At 36.9% G+C, this 20,901-nt stretch overlaps 1 protein-coding gene across 3 annotated transcripts in view; it reads right to left on the bottom strand.

Annotated features, from left to right (window-relative positions):
* Positions 1 to 831: 831 nt before the first annotated feature.
* arap2 (ArfGAP with RhoGAP domain, ankyrin repeat and PH domain 2) overlaps positions 832 to 20,901 on the bottom strand; it is a 131,195-nt gene continuing 111,125 nt past the window's right edge. For all 3 annotated transcript variants that reach the window (XM_023346498.1, XM_005804764.3, XM_023346497.1), the window contains exons 25-33: positions 19,484 to 19,558; positions 18,878 to 18,995; positions 14,831 to 14,959; positions 13,103 to 13,236; positions 11,979 to 12,061; positions 8,111 to 8,146; positions 7,183 to 7,246; positions 2,200 to 2,319; positions 832 to 2,126 (exon numbers count right to left, since the gene is read on the bottom strand). In XM_023346498.1, coding sequence (XP_023202266.1) covers positions 1,776 to 2,126; positions 2,200 to 2,319; positions 7,183 to 7,246; positions 8,111 to 8,146; positions 11,979 to 12,061; positions 13,103 to 13,236; positions 14,831 to 14,959; positions 18,878 to 18,995; positions 19,484 to 19,558 — 1,110 coding nt within the window. In that variant the 3' untranslated portion in view covers positions 832 to 1,775. The remainder of the gene's footprint in view (positions 2,127 to 2,199; positions 2,320 to 7,182; positions 7,247 to 8,110; positions 8,147 to 11,978; positions 12,062 to 13,102; positions 13,237 to 14,830; positions 14,960 to 18,877; positions 18,996 to 19,483; positions 19,559 to 20,901) is intronic.

Below are 20,901 nucleotides of genomic sequence, written 5' to 3' on the forward strand. Positions count from 1 at the left end.
AAGGTCCAGGACTTGTACCAGTTTTGGGACAATAATTTTCATTTATTGTCTGGTGCAACATTTACAAACTCTGTGTCAAAATCTTCTTTTGGCCAGTTCTTCAACAGTAAAGAGCCCCCTCTAAAACCAAGCTAGAAGTAAAAACCATCTTGCGAGTGAGAAGGTTCTAAAGTAGCAGCCTCCGGCTTATTCTAGGGCTTCCAAAAGGGTTCTCAGGCCAGAAGCTATATGTGGTACTTCCAGTGGGTGTTGTGTTTGCCCTTCTCAGATGAATACATCCAGAAAACCTCCAAAAGGTGGTGCCCAAGAGGTACTCTGATCAGATGAATCACCTCAGTCGACTCATTTTGGATACAGAGCAGCAGTGGCTCCATCGCAGGCCCCTTGATGATGGAGCGCTACACCCTCTCACCATTACAGTGAACACTCATTTTGATGTTTGTGAAATATTAACTCTGTTAGACCTTCGTAATGCAACTTCCTTCCCAGAGTTTTCAGACTGTTTTCTCTATGGAGGATAACAGCTCGATTAAGGAGACTTTTAAAGAACTCCTTCCACCGCCTGATGATATCCTCACTCCCCCTCTAGAGTTTTCTTCACACACAGCTTTTTCTCCAGTGCCAAATGAAAAGAAAGCATTTATCTTTTCAGTATCTTGCATGAAGTTGTGGCATTCATGTAGTTCAAATTGTCAGTATGATAAGCAACTTATTTTCTATGGTGGTTCTTACTGAAACCAGTGCAAAAACATTAGACTTTTCTATTCTTGGTATATGAGCAACGTTAAGTATTGTCCCATTACATGAACCACACTAGCATGTGAACCAGGATGGTTTAGTACAAATATATGCACCATTACATTTTTAATCAAATGCAGTAGTCAATCAAATAGGTTTACTAGGCACACCAATGCTATAACTTGAAATTAAGCTAGCATTTTACATGAAAATCCTTGAAGGTGAAACAGGAATAAATACTTAGCAGATGGAAATAAGTAATCATTAAAGATTAAATTGTTCACTAAAACACCACCTCACAGCATTTTTCAGAGTTTATTAATATATTCATGCTGTACATTAAAAATACATTTGAGGGCAGACTGTTTAAAGTGGTTTGCCACTTAATTATAAGCTTAAAACACCTCTACTTGTATAGTTAAAGGATACAATATAAAAGTCACCTATGAAATATAAATACACGCAACACATTAGTCTTCCCCTTCTACCAGACGTGTTGCATCATGTGTTTATAAAAATAAGAATCTGTTAAAAGTTTCAACTTTTAGAATTTTATATGCAGACATGCACAAGGAACATTTAAAACTGGTGCTTAAATTAAAATATAAGAAGCACTATGTATTATATATACAGATAAACTTTGTGCGATAAACTTTCCAACAAAATACAATAGGAAATTGTTGACCAGTAGAGAGTCTTCAATAAAAAGTCCTAAAAATGCTCTTAAGTACTTTGTACTACTACTGTACAATAAAAACAAGCTTCTTAAAGAAATGTTTCAGGCATTAAGTAAAGGTGGAAATGTTTATGCTAACTTTTGATTTGAATCCCTGACAGGCGTGTAAATCACACCGTGTAGTGCTTGGGTTAGTACCACATCCACTGCATCTCCTACCCTGTGCATCCGCTTCAGCATTCAGAATCAAAGTTCAACATCAACAACATCTCTTTCCCGCTAAAACTGCAGTTATGTTTTTTTCTTCTCTTCAGCCTCTGCACTAGTTGCATTTCAACTACCAAGCTTCTTTTTACGTTTGTCATTCAGTGGTCTTGCGAGCATTCTTGTTGAGGACCAAGTTCAGCTCGTTGAGCAAGTTAGCGGGCATAACTCCCCCAATACCTGGAATGGGTTTTTTGCCAGGTGTCTTATTGCCAGTTTGAGGTAAAACCGGCAGTGGCATGGGCTTGAGGTGTCCTGGCAAGGATGGAGGTGGCAGCCTTTGAGGCTGGCAAATGTCCACAGAGGTTCTGCGTGGAGAAACCTCTGGTGTCTGTGATAGGTAGTCGGGCTTTAAACCTTTGGGTACCGTGTTGGTTTTGAGGTAAAGACCAGAGACTTTGGTTGTCCTCAAGTCAGCGTCTCCAAGAGAAACCCTCCTATCTGTCAACTACAGGGAAATAAAGAAGATACAGTTGTTCTTTATATCTTTTAGACAACAACATGTGGTGTACTTGACTTACCTGCGTGCTGAAGCTATGGTTGTATGGCTTGCTGCTTTCTCTTATAGCGCTTCCTTTGGACGTTTTGAGATCTGCAGTTTCTTTGTTGGTACTGGTCTTCATCTGGAGATCAGACCCGTGCTAAAGACACAGTAAGGACCACAAACTTCAAGAAAAATAAAGACTGTTTTAAAATTAACCAAAAAATCTCAGTTTTGTTCAGATGGTGGTCATTAAATGTTGTTTTTTGTTTGTATGAAGTTTATACATATATATACACATAGTATAAGTATGCAGCACAACTACGGTCCTCTGTATCATGTATTCCGAAGTAAAATACTGACAGACAGAAATCTGCAAGTAGACTCGCTGAGCAGAAAGACTTTGTGAATTGTTACAAAGCGATTAAATTGTCACATTGTCAGGGAATAATGTAAAAAAAAAAAAAAAAAAAAAAAAAAAAAAGATAGGTCCTTTCCAACCTGTAGGAACAGAAGTATTATGCTACACTTTGTAGATTTTGCAAATTACTTCTAGCATACTGGAACAAGTCACAGTTGCAGCTGGGAATGATGCAAATATAGATTGATACAGACTGATGTATGGAGATCCAGATGGTACATCATTCTTTCACAAATCATGCGGTAAGCAATGACAATCGTGACTGGCTGTTTCTCCGAGGTAACCAGGAGAAAAGCAATCTGAACCACAGGATCTCTTACTGTATAGAAACACTTCAGAGTTTGATAAATGTGCTTGTTAGCTGAAACTGACTTCCATTTTCACAAATTAATTTTCAATTCCTCAGAACTCCATTTGATTATACTTTGGTTTAAAGACGTAAGGATCAACATTGATATCCTGGAAGTGAAAATGAGCATTAAGTTTAATCTAAGCACTAATTTTTCAGAAATGGGCAACAATGAGATGAGGAAAAACAAAGATCCTGTAGTTAGAACTTACACTTTCAGTTTTAGTGTTTCCTTTATCAGGAGATGCACAGCCTATTGCTGTGGAATAATAAACTCGTCTGGGGAGAAAGTAAGAGAAACTGCAAACCCTAACTTCCATTTTTATATCGTTATAGCTGAAAAAGAAAGAAAAGAAAGTGCTTTCTTATCTGATTCTGAATCTGGTGATATGGGAGACACCCAGGAGAACAAACAGCTTGTGAACCAGTTTGAACCAGAAAGTTGTAAACAGCTGCACCACTGGAAGAAAGCTTCAGCTAACATTGCTTAAAGAGCGTAACTCAGAGACGTCCATAAATATTAGATGGCATTACTGGATGAAGGAGGCAGCATTTAAAAACGTGCATGCTAATACGTACATCTGAATAGTTTAAGTCTGCAGTTATCCCGTTGTTTTTTTTTTGTTTGTTTTTTTTTTCATTCAAATTTTCATCAATGTGGCAGCATTGAGTGAGCAACCAACTTCTGCAAGAATGCACTTTGGAGGGTTGCACTCATTATCACACCAGGCTAGGAGGCAATTGTCAAGTCAGCACTCTTCCCTCTGTCAGCCATAACATGATACAGAGTTAAACATCTTTTTTTGATTGATTTTATATTAAGATCAAATTTTCAGTGGAACTAAACTGAAATTAAAAAGGGTACAAGTCATATTCATCAAAAATAACAGAAGTAAAAAGCCTGAGAGATATCAGTGAGGAATGAATGTGTTATGAATGAGCTTTACTTTTACATTTGAATCACTTAAATCATTTTGCTACTCCATGATATTGTAATTTATTGAGGTGTGGCTGCACTCCAAGCATGGACACAGAGTCTGAGTGATAAATGTATGAAGGCCACCTGAGTTCTGATCTCTGGCTAAACCTCCACTTCGACAACGTCCCCCTATGGAAACCATGGTGACCCCTCGGACCAACAAGAGCCGTGGCTCCTTAACAAACCCTCATTTTATCGCTGCAAGAACCTGTCCTTGGACCTTTCCACCCTCCTCCCAACCCCTCATCAGTACCAACACTCATTACACCTCACAGTAGAGTGAGATCCAACCAGTGCCGGTTGCTATGGAAACTGTGGGAGTACAATGCTTGCTAACAGGTAACGGAAATCACGAGAAACCTGAAGCCTCTTGTCTTACTTTCTGGTCCACACGTTTCTCTTTGCCCTTCGCACAGGGTCTGGTGTCCTTCCCAGAAAGCTTCCCTGCTGGAAGCTGACAATCCCAATGTTTAGAGGATTTAGGAGGAGAATCCTAATACTTTCAGCCAGCTCCAGTCTGCTATAGATTTAGCTGTTGCCGAGCTAAAAGCATCTCCAGAGAGAAAGAAAAGAGTGCACCGAAATAAACACCTTTAAAACAAATACTGCCTTTCCCTTTAGATCAATCTCCCCTGACAGCATTGCCCTTTTTACTTGCTAACCCAAACTAAAGCACTAAAAGGCTTTTACAGTAAGTACCCGTGATAAACAGCACTGTGCTGCAGACAGGTTCCCATAAAGGAGTGCCAATACTGATTAAATGTGCTGAGCACACAAAAAAACAACTTCAGTTATTTAGATTAAAAATGACCAGAAAAGGGTTTCGCTTATTTATTTTAATGAGAAAATACAAGTCGCAGCAAGAAATGTTAGGAGGAGAGAAGAAAAAAAATGTCTCGAGAATATGTGGCATCCATAGCTGCTCTGCCTGTGTTTGCTTTGGCCTGCATTATTTATGTCATATGTGCTGTGTCAGCGGCTGACAGTGACAACACAGCGCTCTGTCTGGGGGCTAAGCACCACAATGTGATTGTTACAGTCGCCTTGACCTTATTTTCACAGCTTTTCCACATAAAGTGATTTATGTCATTGTTGAGTGACCTCGAAAAACTTTACAGTCCTCTCCCTGCTTTATGTGTTTAATGTGCCTAACAGCGCTACAGAAATGACTGATTGGGGGAAACATATGATTCATTTATTTATACCTTCTGCTTCTAATAACTTTAATAGTGAAAGTAAATTTATTCTGACAGCAATCCAGGGTTTTTTTTTCACTCAAATAGGAGAGGGGAAGCACACAGCCATGTTAAAAGCTTTGGTTGGCAAGGGGGATAAATATTTTGTTTTGCAAGCTATTCAACTTTAGTGTATGTGATGACATTTCATACTGTACTTAAACTATTGTGGCAAATAATCGGATGCACATTAACTCCTAAGTTTTCTGACTTGAACCATTTAATTCACAAGGGAAGAAAAACTTTGTTATTCTGCTGTGATCATTAAGCAAAGAGCAGTGAAAGAGTCCAGCTGAAATTATTTAATCAAAATACACTCAACCACACTACTACGTACACCCGTCCAGCTGGATGTTAATGCGAACAGAAAATCAGCCAATCATATTTCAGCAACTCAATACGTTTAGGCATCAGTACATGTTGAACTTACTAAAGTTCAAATCGACAATTAGAGTAAAGACGAAGGCGTGTGTTATATGACTTTGAATGTTTCATGGTTATTGGTGCAAGAAGTGCTGTATATTTTAGAAACCGGTGAATATGCCCAAACATCTGTTGGGGTTAGAGAGAAATCGAAGGGACAATATGCAGTGAGCGGCAGTTGTGTGAACAGCAGCTTAAATAACTGCTTGTTACAAACAAGGTACATAAAATAAAATCTCTGGGTGTGTAGCCTATTGAAGTAGATAAACTACAGCAGCAGAAAACCACACCAGGTCAATTTCTTTGCCAGCTTAAAAAAAAGTGATATTGAACCTACAACTTACGCAGGCTCAATAAAAAAGGTCAATGTTAGGTTGGAAAGCTTTGTCTGGTCAAATGTAACAATTTTAACTACCACATTCGGATAGTAGGGCTGGAATCTGGAGTAAACGGAACAACAGCAAGGATCCATCTGAGCTATTCAGGTCAGTGGAAGTGGACTACTTTTAGCAGGATGATGCAACATGTTACAAAGCTCAAATGATCTGATAGTGGTTATTTGAACACGACAATGGGCCTATGATGGTCTAAAGGCTTCTCTATTCACCAAAAGAGTGCCTTTGAGATGTACGCAGCTAAACTTAAATTCAACATCATGGATTTTCAACCACCAAATCTGCAGGAACTGTGTGACGCCAACACGTAAAAATATAATGTAAATCTATGAGGAACATCTGACACAAAGCTCTGCCACCAGTGCAGAGCTCATTCAAAATATTGGCAGCATGTCTCAGTGAAGATTTTTGTATAACAATCTTGAGACAGAAGGGTAGAAGACAGATGCTCTAATGAATCAGTGTTCCATTCCAATCATCTGTCAGGGATAGAAAATATAAGAGCGTAATGCTGACATTGTAGCTGATCCTGCTGTGGTGTTACCTCTAATCCAACAAAGTGAGCTCCCTCAATATTCTGTCCAAGCTGCAACACATAAATAGTGAGATCAAAACATCCTTCACAAGTAAGTTCTACAAACAATTCAACTTCACTTTGGAGAAACTATGTATATTTCAATGCCTAATGAAAGACAGAGGTGGCTTGTAGGGGGTTACATTTAGTCAGTTACATTCACCTGGAAAAACAAATCTGCTTCCAATATACTTTTTTACTTTTACTTCAGCAATACTGTTTTGAAGTAGCACTACTTTTCCCTGAGGTAGAAACTTTTTTTTTCTTTAATTTTTTGAAGGACCAGAACCTAAAGGTACTTTTAAAACTTTTAAAGTGACTGTGATGACAAGATTTTAACATAGAACCACTCAGCCTTATACACAAATACTTTTTTTAATCTTACTTGAGCAGACGTTTTTACTTCTACTTTTGTATAAATATATAATCCATGTTAAAAAGCAAAATGACTTTTCGTTTTCTACTTTGAAAGTAATATATATATATATATATATATATATATATATATATATATATGTTTTTTTCTTCCCAAACCACAGAAACATATCTAAAGTTGTTCAAATTTATGCTCTTAGCTGCTTTATAAAGAATTCAAGTTAGCAAAGAGCTAAGCTGTCCTTGATGTTTTTAGCTGCGATAGATTGTACCTTCAGAGCGATGATGTCTGCCACCCAGCTGATCTGAGTCTCCCTCCTGTCACAGCAGAAGTGCCTGTGGGAGGGGAAACTTGGTCACATCACTCACAGATATTCACCTATTTTCTACAAGTCACTGCACATTATGTCTTTAAAGGGAACACCTCAGGTATTATCATGAATGGACTTGGCAAGAGGGGATTCACTATCATTAGCAGTCACCCAATTGAGTAATTTAACAACCTAACAGCCCTGATGTGAATATATATTTCATACAGTATTTAAATGAGAGAGTCAATAATATTTTGAAAATGTATTTGATGTTACATGTTTGCTTGTAACAAATATGAATACATGTTCTATTTATTCTATGGTAGAGGGAAGGACAAAAGCTGAATTCCAATAGAGAGGCAGTAATGGTCTACATCAGTCTACCTTTCAATTACATTCATTTTCTCTGGAGGAGAAACAAAATTACATGGAGGAAAAATCAGTGATTCAGTGTATCAAGGCATAGGCCATTTGAAATTAGAACGCAGTACTAACAAAAAAAAAAATTAAAACTGAAATGAATTTGCTTGGATGCTCAAATTATTTTTGTTGTAAGCTAGGAAAAAGCTAAGAAGCTGCCATACAGCTGACAGAAGGCTTCTTTTATTTTCCTTTGCTGTTTTATGTTAATGTTTTGAGTTTCAGGAAAGATTTTATAAACTTGATTCATATGTTACTATGTAAAATTTTGGACTAATAATCAGTTAGACTCTGCTTTCATGATTCCCATCAATAAACTGATTATCCTCACCCACAGTGAACCCATTTAGATCATGAAGACATCCCTGTCTTACTCACCAGGTTCTTATTTATTTATTTTTTTCAATATTTTACAGAGAAACAGTAAAAATCACAGCTTTAAGTTAATTAGATTTTGTACAGGACTCACCACTGATGCTTATCTGTGTAAACTGTGAAACCCCAGCTGTAAAAAGAAAAAAGAAAAGACATGGATCAGATAAAGCAATTTCTGTGCCATTAAATCTCAGAACACATTTGTGAAAATGGTAAATTGTCTCAACTTATATAGCACTCTCTAGTCGTACTGACCACTCAAAGTGCTTTACACTACAGACACATTCACGCATTCACCCCCACAATCCAATTGCGAGACTAAAACTCTACACACTGATTAACACAAATCCCCAAACTTTAAACCTATAAAAAATTGTGAAGTAAGTATCGTACGCATAGGAAAAGGTCAAAACCGTTTCACAAGCGTGTAAAGAACAGATCAGAAAAACTCATTTTGACTGCCTGCTGCTTAACTGTGCAATTAATTAGAGCGATTCCGATGCATATGTTTATGCATGAGCACCCAATGTCCTCCAGGCAAAACACTATACACACAGCATTTGCTGCTCATCTAAATAAACCCAAAAGTATGGAGAGGCATAATGTGTAGACAAGTTAGGCTAAATGTAAAACCTCTGAAGCTTGGAGTTCACTGTACAACATAGCTGGAACCAGATGCTTACATGCTTCAAATAAAAAGAGACATCCGTTTCTTTCCCCTCACTGTCTGAAGTTAAGTCAGACCAAACTTCTCCTGTTTTAGGTCAGAATGATCAAAATTAGATCCATTTGCTAAATGCTACACTAATGAAAGAAAGAATATGTCAAAGATGTATTTATTACCTTCTTCAAATCTAGATGTTTACACACAGAATCGTCATACTGCTCAAGAAGGAGATGTGTTCTGTGTCCTGCAGATTTGGTCCAAAATTGGCAAATCAATGCCAGAAAAAAAGCTGAGACCTTATGAAAATATGCTATTTTCATAAGGCCTTTGCTGGACAGTTTGCTGGAAACTGTCCAGCAAAGGCAGTTTATAGCAGGCTGCCTTTGCCTTTAACTGTTGTTTCTTTGTTTAGGACTCCTATTTTGTATCAAGAATGGAAGTACTTACAGGGTTGGCCTTGTTGTAGAGACAGCTTCATCTTTGGAGGCCAAAGTAAAGGGCAGTATTATAATGAGCTTGGATTGAATTTAATATTCTAGTAGTTCACAAAGATAAAATACTGGAAAGGATGCACTGTGTGCATGCTTTCAAATGTGTGAAAATAAAAACCCAAATATTTTTGTCTAAATCCAGTTTCATTTGAACAAACCCCAGCAGTGCGCATTTCATTACATTCTATTTATTAGCAAGATCATTCACTTATTTACCAGCATTTCAAAGTTATATCATTCAATATTTTATCCATTTTTACAGCGTTATTAGGAAAACTTTAACAGTGGATTAATCTGCACACAGGCAGAATGGTGTAAAATACAAAATTTCTGTGCTTCAGAAACGTTCACAGCTATAAATTAAAATGGGCAAAAGAGTGAAGGGGAGAACAAAGTGAAAAATAAGAGGCAGGGACTGAGAGCCTGCAGCTCCACTCCTGCGAGTTAAGGCAGCCGATCCAACGTCGCATCACAGTAGGCCGCTCACAGAGAGAACCCTCCCTAATGAGGTACTGAAAGCGCTGGCTCTCCTCACCCTCTCAACACAACTCTCTCCATTTTCCTCAGCACTCTGTCTTTATTTCTTTATTCACCGTAATACCGCTCCCACAGCCCACTCAACAGTACATTTATGATACCACGCTGCACCATCCTCTCTTTTCTGTTCCTCTTTGCCTCCCAGTCCTTCCCTCTTATCTGGTTTTTCTCCCTATGAAGCCCTGAACAATGCACCACCACTCGCTGGACTCATTTTTCACACTTCCCCTGGCTCTGAAAATTCTGACACGGAGAAAATTAGGAGGAATTATGAATACGCAACGTGAGTTTGGGGGTTGGTTTCCGAAAGATTCGCTCTTTGATTCAGCAACAGAAACTGCTACAGCTTTGGCAAGAGTTGTGAGCTACGATAACAAATTAACTATTTGCATTTGGGGAAACAGATATGTGTTAAATCATTTTCACTAAAGTGTAAAATGAACTGCTGTTCTATGTTTCCTATGAGAAGGCAAAACTTTAAAAGAAGTATTATAACAAGTAAGTGGCACACAGTCAGCTGACAGGAGCAGTGGTCCGCCTAAATAAAAACCAAATATTTTTTTATAGGGGAAGAAAAGATTTGGTAAAAACATGTGCATCATTTTTGTCAGTGCTACAGAGTCCTCAAACACATTACTCACTTGTGTTTCCACAACAAAAATGGAGAAAAGTTTGAGTATGGCTGGTCACAATCAAATCCAGAAACTAAGCAATAAATGTTTCATGTAACAATCACCATAATAACATAATGGTGAATGTTATCTGATTATGTAGCAATCAGGTAATGGTGATTGTTACATTTGAAATGAAAAGCACAGAACCTTGTAAGTCTGAAAATGCCATTCTGACAATGAAGTGTACAACCCTCATGTTCATGGGGTGTTCTGCTCCAAGAGGGACAGGTGCACTTCACAAAATGCATGGAATCAAGCGCAGAAGATATGTTTTCTAAAGGGGCAATTAGTGCTAGTGAACGTCTGCAGGCAGACTTGAGGTGTGTTTAGGAAAAGCAGTCAACAAACCTGCCTCTGATACTGCAGTTCTCTTAAGAGACATTAACCAAAATTCCAGCTGTTGCACGAAACCTATATAAGGAACAACCAAAACAATCAACCCAACTCAGAAATTAAGCACTTTAAAAGTGCTTGATGCTGCACATGACTAAAATCTCAATTGTATTTAGACATATCACACAAAGATAAAAATAACACAAAAATAATTTAAAACTGTTAGTTTTGTCTTTATTTGAAAAACTTAGAAGAGAGGGAATAAAAAAATACACACAGAAGTGTGTCACAGACTGCTTGCTTACAAGCAAACGACAACCATAATTTGTCCTTGACAAGAAACTGGTGATACTTTCGAATATCAAGTAGATTTAGACTTTAATTTCACAGCAGCTGCAGTCACACTTAAATGGAACAAAGGTCATTTTGTCGCATTCAGTTTAAGTTCTTTAGGTGAATGACAATGTTATGTTCTGGGTTCTCAGAAAATACTAACAGTGTTCATGAATCCTCTCGGTGTGTTCATGCACTACATTGTTACGTACATCTGGAATTCTAATTTGCTTGGAATTGTTTTAAAAGACGTGCCGTCTCCGGAAGATAAAACTGTCAAGATCCTATCTATTTCACAACAAGAAACATTCTCTTTAAACTGACTGCAAGTCTTTTACATCATGGTGAACACCGCTTTACTTCAGAAGGACTTTCCCTCTCTTGGATGTTCCTTTTTATTCCCAGTCACGTTACTGACACGCTGCAAATGTTCCTAATTATTTGTGAAATGTTCCACAGGGCTTCTTTTGAACCTCACACAGTTTTATCACGCTTTTGCTGGCTTTGTTACAGACTTTTTTTGATCTGTGTTGCTGGAATCAAATCCCACATAAGACAAAAGCTCACAGAGGTTCAATGTGTTTCTTTAGTACATTTTTTTTAATTTTTTTTTACCGTCTATAGATGTTTTTCAATTATATGTTTTATGTTTTCAGCACACACACAATCCAGTACTTTTTAAAATCAAGGTAATTAAAAAGATGCTATTGATTTTAAACCGGATAATTTACTTCACAAGAAATAGAGCCAAGCAAAGGTGAAAATAGGGAGATATCGCAACCGATACCAATTTACCTAACAGGTAAAAGATAACAGTGAAGACACAATGCAACAAATGCCACCGAGATAAAATTCTAGATATGTTTTTTTTTTCCCATTTCTATACATTTGTAGACTTCAGAATTCAAAGAAAATTTTACTGCTCACTTGGATGGAGGTTTGAGCTTTTTCTTCAGGCCCAGGTAACATTTTACCATCTTCAACTGAATCTCTTTCTCCGCTTTAGTGTTCTGTACAACAACAAAAAAACACAAACAAAAAAAAAAAGAGAGAGAACAGACAAGAGAAATAAGACACAGGTGAACATTTTGGCAATACAAATATATGTAAAAAGAAAACATTATGAGCTAAACTAAAATCACGAGGTAACAATCACAGAAACAGCAGCAATCAGTTTGAATCATTACCGGCAAACCAAATCCTCCGACTGCCAAAGAACAAAGTGAAGGAGAACAAAGCAAACAAAATCAAAGTTAGAGCTTGCTTCTGACACCTACCCATCAAAACCCACACCTCGTTCTCCGTTTCATCCAGCATAATTTGCACTAAGTACAGACCTGGCAATAATTGCAGAGGCCAAAGAATATCAATTAAATTGCAGTAACACTTCTAATTTACCTTGTATTTATGCAGTAATTAGCCACATTCTTCTGCAACCTCATATTTAGAGAAACTCACAGAGCAAGAACTCCCTTCTCTCTCACACACATGGATATATATATTTATAAATATATCGTTCCTACTCATTTTGCCTCCTACCTACACTACCCCCTCCCACCCTACAGGCAGCCCTTCCATCAATTATTAACACTTCTTCACACTCCTTTACGAATCCCATGTTTCAACTGCAGAAATGTGCTGAGAAGAAAAGCCCTCCAGGGAACTCGATCCTGCTGGTCCTCTCTCCCGCAAATTCTGCATTCTCTCTTTTTGTTTAAAAAAAAGGGGGGAAAGAAATGTGGAGCCTGCTGCCATCAGTATGTTTTATTTTCCTCTGTAATTTAAAAATCTGAGAACTCCAGACTACTCTCAGGGTTATATGAAACAGATACACGAGATGTCACAGACTGGCTGGGTTTGGATCTATTAGGTTGCAGTGATGTGTGCTCCACTGTAGCGCTCGTGGGTTTTTTTTATATTTCCTTGGGATGTCAGTCCTCTAAAGGACTAGGATTCACAAGCAAGAAAAAAATAAATCCCAAATGGTTAAAAATCTTTACTGGGGGAATGTGACAGTGTATGAAGCCTATACTAAAAAAGGGGGTACTTACTTTGATGTCCCTGTAAAGAAGCAGCTTGTCTGAGCGAAGTACAACGTACTTGTCCTGGAATTTGTGACCCGAGAGCAATTTGGAGGACCCATCACTGAACTTCAGATAGTCGCTCTTTAAAAACTGTTGCGGATCTGTTGAAAAAACAGTATTGGCAAACATGCTGCAGAGCATGAGAAAATAGAGCATCTACAGATTTATTGTGCCTCGCAAACATAATACCGACCCTGGAATGTCTCCACATTCAAATGTATTTTATTGAGATTTTATGTTGTGCATAATTGAGAAGTGGAAGTAAAGACACTGACTGAAAAATTTGAACAAAAATCTGAAACGTATAGCATGCAGGTCCCTTGAGTCAATATCTTCCACTAAGTTTTGTTGCTCTTTGGGAGTGTGCCTCAACCATATTAAAATATTTAGCAAAATTAGTTTTCCAAAGATTAAGTCAGATTTCACATAGAACATCTGGGAACATCGGTTTTCAAGCCTTCCTATGAATTGTTTGGATTAATAATTTGGCATGAATGCTTCAATTTAAACCATTCTATTAATGCACTGGCTAAGGGTTAAGAATTGCTGTCTTTTTATCCTCCTACAGGATGTTTTTGTCCAGGATTGCTCTGTATATAGTTCAATCTAACTTCCAATTAAATATGAATAGTTTCTCTTTCAGTTCCTACTACCATGTTTAAATTTTGGGATGGTGTTTTTGAAGTGGCGTGCAGTATCAGTTTTCACACGATAAAATTTTAGTCAGATTTGAGTTCCTCTTTCTATATTTTTGCTGCGATCCCTCGATATATTTTTGGAACTCAAACACTAGAGCTCTTTTTGCCGCTTTTTTTTTTCTTCATTTGGGATAATTTCATCTGCATTTCTACCATACCCATTTTGTGTAATTTGATCTTCATGATGCTCTGTCGAGTCCTTCAACAAATATGGGCTGTCACAGAACAGCTTGATGCTTACAGATATCAAATTGCACACACATTGTTTCTGTTCTGTTCATGTCTGAGCAAACTGTGGAAAAATGAATTGTGTACAAATACATTCTCTATTTTAATATATGGTTTGGTTATTTTTTTGGTTGTTCGCAACTATAGTACTCATAGTAACACTACTAATATTAATACTTCAAATAACTGACAGTATTTTGACATTCCCATGAAAATGTGCAAAATATGTACAAAATAAAACGGGGGTGGGAGGAGTCTCTTTTTACCATTACTTATTCATAACGTCTAGCCAAATTAACCTAGTTAGCATTGCTTTGAATATATACATCTGTAATTTAGTTGTAGTTTAGAAATATGATGTATATTGATACTAATTTTATTCTAGCTTAACATTTATGTCTGTGTTGTAATAGTCATAACCAGTCCTTTTCTTCTAACCAACTGTTCCACACGTTAATATTTGCATACAGTAAAGCTACTTTTAGCTAACGCAAATTAGCAACACGTTTCCACTGCTTATTTATCACTTTTTGGCGATGAATCATTTTGCTCTTTACTTACAGATGTCAGACTATTTTACTAAACCTTCATTTCTTCTGGGCAAAACATTATGTAAACATTGGATCTTGTGACACTTCCTGGAGGAGGATTTTGTAATGTATTACTGATAATAAACACAATCCCACAGTTTCTGGTCCCACAGTGAATAATGCCTGAATGTGTGTACACAGAGATTTACTGTAAGGGCTTCATTGACAGCATACTTTACCTTTTCCTCCAGCCATTCTTTTGGCGCCTGCAAATTTCTTTATAACAAGAAAAGCAGAGCTTGGGCAGTCCAAGGTACTCCACTCCAGCACCTGCTCAAGAATCTTTTCACTGTGGTGCAGCGGTCGCTCTGTTGAAAGAGAACAGCAAACCTTGTGATCAGTTATTGTGATAGGGAACGTAAAAGATCCCCAAAAAGCAACAACAAAGCCATTCTGTCTTCTTCCATGTCGAATTCGACATGCAAGGCGCCAATTCACACCCAAGACGAACACATGTAAACCAAACAACATTATGATCGTGTTGTTCCTCCCATTGTCATTAAAGAGCAGTTTAAATTATCTACATCATATCAGGAGCTGATTATAAAAACACACTCATGTGAAAAATAGACCTATTATCTCCTCCTAATTGGTGAACAGGGTGCATGCTGTCAGCCAAAAAAAGCTGATAATTTGTGTACTACCTCCTCTGCTCTGATGGTTCCATTTCTACACCCCCGTGTTTTTCATAACCAAAGGAGGTAAAGAGAGCCACAGTGGCATAACTTATTAATAACACAGAGCTTATCTCAGAGCTGGAATCTCTGCAGACCCAGGCCATGGAATTAGTTCCTCTTTTCCCAACAAATATTAGCTTCCCCCTTTTTCTGCCCATTGTTCTCGTTTACCGTGTTTATCTGAAGCTATTCACCAAGATGACTAATTAATGTACTCCCTCTCCCCTATTTGTGGTTTTACGAGCAAAACCTGTCAAGCCGCAGCCTTTCAAAACTACCTCGACTGTTTATCCTTCCTGAGACGTGCTGCTTTGGCGTGGGAAATATTTGGATCTGTCAGCAAATATATAAATATATATATTTAGTATTCAACACACCTTTGCTGTTAGAAGAGGACAACATGTCCTCTGGAACTTTTTGAGAAGGAAAATAAACAGAAGAGTGAGGTGTAAACTCCAAGTGAACTGATGAAAAGTGCACGGGGGACGCGCGAGCTAAGCAGCTTTGTGACGAATCTGACTTTCCTCTTTGCGTGGTTCTCTTCTGTGATCAAATGGTGAAGTGTGAAGCACAAGGAGCTGTCGTTGCCTATTAATGTGAGATGAGGCGGGTCAGCTCTCTAGGTCGATCATGCAAGAAAGATGAAGGTAATCTATGACATACGATGGCACCAATGATTAATTAATGTGCATATCATCAGACCAATGATGCTCGGATAATTTCTCAGCGTGCCGCCGCGTTCACACAGACACTGGTTCATTAAAGAGATAGAATAATCTCCTAATCGCAAGGCCAACGAATGAGGGTCTGTTCTTTACACGAGCCATGCAACAAAATGCCAACCATAAATGGTAATGTGACACTAATTGGACACAAAGCGGACCACAGGAGAAAGTTTAAAGCTTAGGCTTTCGTTGTTCAGGGATTCAATGGTTTTAATTGTGGGATATATAATTAATTATTCTTTCAGTATGGCTGCATTTAGGAATGCACACGTGCTGGGCTCATGTCATATATATGTTTTATCTCAGGAGTCAGTGACATTACAGAATCAAGTTAAGAACAGATATTTCTTTGTTGGCCATCTTTTAATATGTTACCTGAATAAAAAAAAATCAAAGACTTATTAAAAAGAGACCTACTTAGAACCAGTTATTTAAAATAAATTAGATATGTTGAGAATGGAGTGAGAAATAAAACCTAGGAAAATATTTCTAATTCCAAACAATATCATATTTTTACACGGTTAAAATACAAAATTTTTAAATATCGTAAATATCGATATTTTAAAATGTCGATATTTTTAAATATTTTAAATATCGACTAAAGTTGACAAGTAGAAAATAGTAACTCGTCAACTTTTGACACCTTTTCTTCTCTTGCTGTCTGGAGGTAAACTGGACCAAATTTCTCTTTTTGTAGGACTTTTAACACGACCAAAATACTTTTTTATTAAATGCCACAATGAAAGAAATAATATCTCAAAGATGTGTTTATTTAAGGTCTTAGGTATATACATACACACACACACACACACACACACACACGCACGCACGCACACATATATATATATATATATATATATATATATATATATATATATATATATACAGTATATATATACAAGTATATGTACATATATTACACATATATAGCATATCCAGTATAAACTATGCAATTCATTTCATTCTATGCATCTATATTTGTATCTACACACAATCTTGAGTTATATATATGTTTTCATATTGATCTTCAAGTGAAATAACTACCGTTTCCAACCTTATATACCACTATACTACATATTTAATCTTAAGTGATTTAATATTTTGTGCACATTAACCAACAGTTTGCTACCCACTTGCTTACTTGCTTAATAGTTAAATAAAATGAACTAAATGCATGTGTGCTGTAAATCTTGCCCTTGAGTTACAACACAAGTTTAATAACAACGTGAAGTCCTCAGAATGACTATAGTTCATAGGCACAAAATAATCTTTAAAAGTCAAACCAGGCATCAATTTATTGAAGTAGTCGACTCTGCTCTAACACCATTTAAATTACAAAATTTACAACATTTTTCAAAATGTTGTAATTCCCTTTTAAACATTATTCCAAAGGAGCTTGGTCTCATAAAGGCACCAGCGAATGAAATCCTGTTGTCCCTGACAACATATCTCGCAAAAAAGGTTCATGCAGTGCTTCGAGCAAAAACAAAAAAACAAACAAAAAAAAAAAAACACTGCGGGACCTGCCAAAATTAATCATGAAAGCAATTTAGTAATTATATTTTAGCTGCAAAAAACAAAGAGGGCTATTGAAAATCAGATGTGAATGAAAAGAACATTATGAGACTACAGTGGGAACATTTTGTTTCATGTAATGACTTGAAAAGACAAGACTGACACTGACAAGAACAATAAGAAATGTTTCTCAATTTTGAATCCTAACTGGTTAAGGTGAATTAATAGCAACCTTAACTGTGGACAGTGTTTTAGATGTTGGTTTTGGATTCTTTTAAAATCTTATGGATGAGTCGCTGTTGCACTTTTGGGGAACTGGTCAGCCAATCGCAGGTTCAGAATTTATCATTCTGCAGCCCTTTAAAGAATGATAAATGTCATTGACTTGCTTCTCCTCTAGATTTATTTACTTTTCTTAATATGGGCATAATGTATTGCTTTTTGACATAGCCTACTTGATGTCAGACAGATTCCATTTAAGCAATTTCATTATCCTAAAGGTCACTTAATAATGAGGCACGGCTGTGGCGAGTGAAACTGAACTTCACTTTCCAAAAACTGTGGGTTAGCACCATTTCCAAAATAAGACCAGGTTAATTTCAAAAGCATTTATATGTTAATGAAAAGAAGTGAATCATAATTTGAAAATCATTTTGATACTTGTTCAGGTTATCAAAAACTGAAGAAGTCTGTAAAAGGGGAAATATCTTTTCACACCACTGTAACTTATCCCTAGCTTAGATTTTCAGTGAAATGTCTTTAAAGAAACTATAATACTTCTCCGTTATTATATGGACTCATACAAAAAGGTTTTGGTTAAAATACAGCAATGCGATGCTAAAGGATTAATGTGTTTTTACATTTTTTATACTTTTAGGTGTAAACATGTTTTATAAATGAGCCTGAACTGAACTGTACATAATTTTTGATCTCAATATGACTACAGCATTTCATTGCAATGCTGTATGCAATGAAATACTGAATGAATTCCACTAATTTGAATTGTAACTGAACCAAAATTTCTGCTTTGTAATTGGAGTCAAATTACTGGTAGACCTCATTTTCTTGTGAAGTGCCTTGAGAGAAAATTTGTTTTTTTCTTTGCTCTAAATAAAAAGTATAATCTTTTTATGCCATTTGTGTTTTCCTGATTTTCTTGCTTTTCTAAGCCTTTTTCCTAGAACTTAACACATAATTTGATTTGACAAGTCGTATTATACATGCCGTATCATGCACCCTTAATATGATGTAACCTGAATTGCACTATTAGAGTGATATTAATAAGCAAAAAAAATAAAATCTTGCATACCTAGTTCTCCATTTTCTATAACTTCAAAGGTAGTCCACAAGTCATCTGCTTTAAAGGTGACGTTTCTCATACTCAGTGCAGTTTCTGCGAGCTCGCAAGACCGCATACTTGGAGAGAGCTACCACAAAGCAAAATGGAAAATGAAGAAAAGAATTGTCACAAGGAGAAAATATCATAAAAAAACATGGATTTATGCAAAATAATTCATTGTACATGACAGAGTGAGCCAAAGGTATACCGAGAAAACTGCCACCAAACTTTTCTCTGCAGCTTTTATCTGAACATAAACCCTCTTAAGGATTGCAGCAAACATTAGATCGGGAGTCTGTGACCTTCAACTGCCAGCACCCCACGGAAAACGCAATTACTTGCACAATTTAAGCAGATTTCTTTGATTAGTTTGTTTTTGATTCATTTCAGTGGCAGTAATCCCACCAGGTTAAACCACAGATGTCTCAGCCTTGTTCCATCAACCTCCATTTATTGTTCAACCCACTCTTTCACCCTCAACAACCTCCATCAGCTCTTGCTCTCTGTTACTTCCCCTCCCCTTTACATCAGGGCTTCCACAAAGCAGCGGCCTATGCATAAGACACACACACTCACCTTTATTAAACAACATTGCTCCGGCTCACGCTTTTCCAGATACACCTCAAAGATCAAATCCCCTGCTGGGCAGAACTGGAGAGAAAGGATGAGGGAGGGGGAAAAATGCATCAGTCAAGTGATTTGTTGTTTTGTTTACAGAAATTCAGTTCCAACACGGTAAAGCGAAAAACTAGAGAAGAGTGAGAGAAATTGTTAAAAGTAATTGTAGGAGCCAGAGAGGTTCTCTTCAGAGCAGGACACAAAATAAAATGTAGTGTGAATAAAAAGCCAAACTCACTAAAGAAAGAAGAAACAAGAAGGGGAACAGGTCAAAAGCTCCAATCCAAATACAAATCTTCACTCAAGTGTCACATTGAAGCTAACTGAGTTTGAGGAGATTTAGAGGGCACACCTGAAAACACGTGTATTCGTTCCCCTGTTTCTGTTACGACAGGAAAAGGTCAAGTGCCATCGTCTATGGCCCTGCGGTCAATAAAAACCCTTGGATCTAAACAAAACCTAAAAAGTCAAATAAATAGAAGAAAAGGTGTTTAAAAATTTGTAGGTTCATGAAAATAAATGGAAGAAAAAAAAATTGGGATGTTCACTGTTGAAGAGGCTAGGGAAACCTTGAACGCTAAAGCTACTACAGCCAGATCCAGCTCAGTGGGAGAATAAAGCATTCAGACATGTGGACAGCAGAAGAATCATGTTTTATAAAAGAGTGGGGAAAAAAAAACTCTGGATGTTTACTTCATGTTAAAATGGTAATAAGATTTTCTAATCCTACATTTCACCATGGCAGTCGTTTCATCACTGCTACATTAATGCTAGTTTATAAAGCTTAGAGAAAAGGAGGCAAATGAAACTGATAGATAGTATTTCAGTCAGTGCAGAGACCTGCAACACACAGAATGTGCTCAATAGACAATCCCATAATTTCTCACTGTTATGACACATTGTCATCTACCATTATTTTGCTTCTTTTACCACAGCAACATATATCAACCATAAAAAGGTCTGTTAATATTGTGGTTTAGGGAGTTCTAATGGTTTTGCATGACCCCATCTATAACTATCTTGGCCACTATCGTCTCCCTTATATTTATTTATTTTTTTTATTATAATCAGGATTTTAACTAATGAGAATTTTACTAGATTTTAATAAATGAAAAGTGGGTGGAAGAAGCTCTCATATATTCTGATTACAATTTAATCTTTTTCAATAACTTGAAATCCTGATTGGTGCTCTCTGCTGTTTTGCAAGAAATCGAACAAATCTGAGTCATGTATCTGACAAGTTTTCAATTCAGTGACCACTATATGTTTCCAAGGAACAAAGATACCTGATCAAAAGAGGTCTGGTTTAAATTTACAAAGATTATTTGCAGACTAAATGTTAAAATGAATCATCTGACTGCACAAGACAACAGTCA

The sequence above is a fragment of the Xiphophorus maculatus genome, chromosome 14 (genome assembly GCF_002775205.1).
Source record: "Xiphophorus maculatus strain JP 163 A chromosome 14, X_maculatus-5.0-male, whole genome shotgun sequence".
Taxonomy (NCBI): Eukaryota; Metazoa; Chordata; class Actinopteri; order Cyprinodontiformes; family Poeciliidae; genus Xiphophorus; species Xiphophorus maculatus.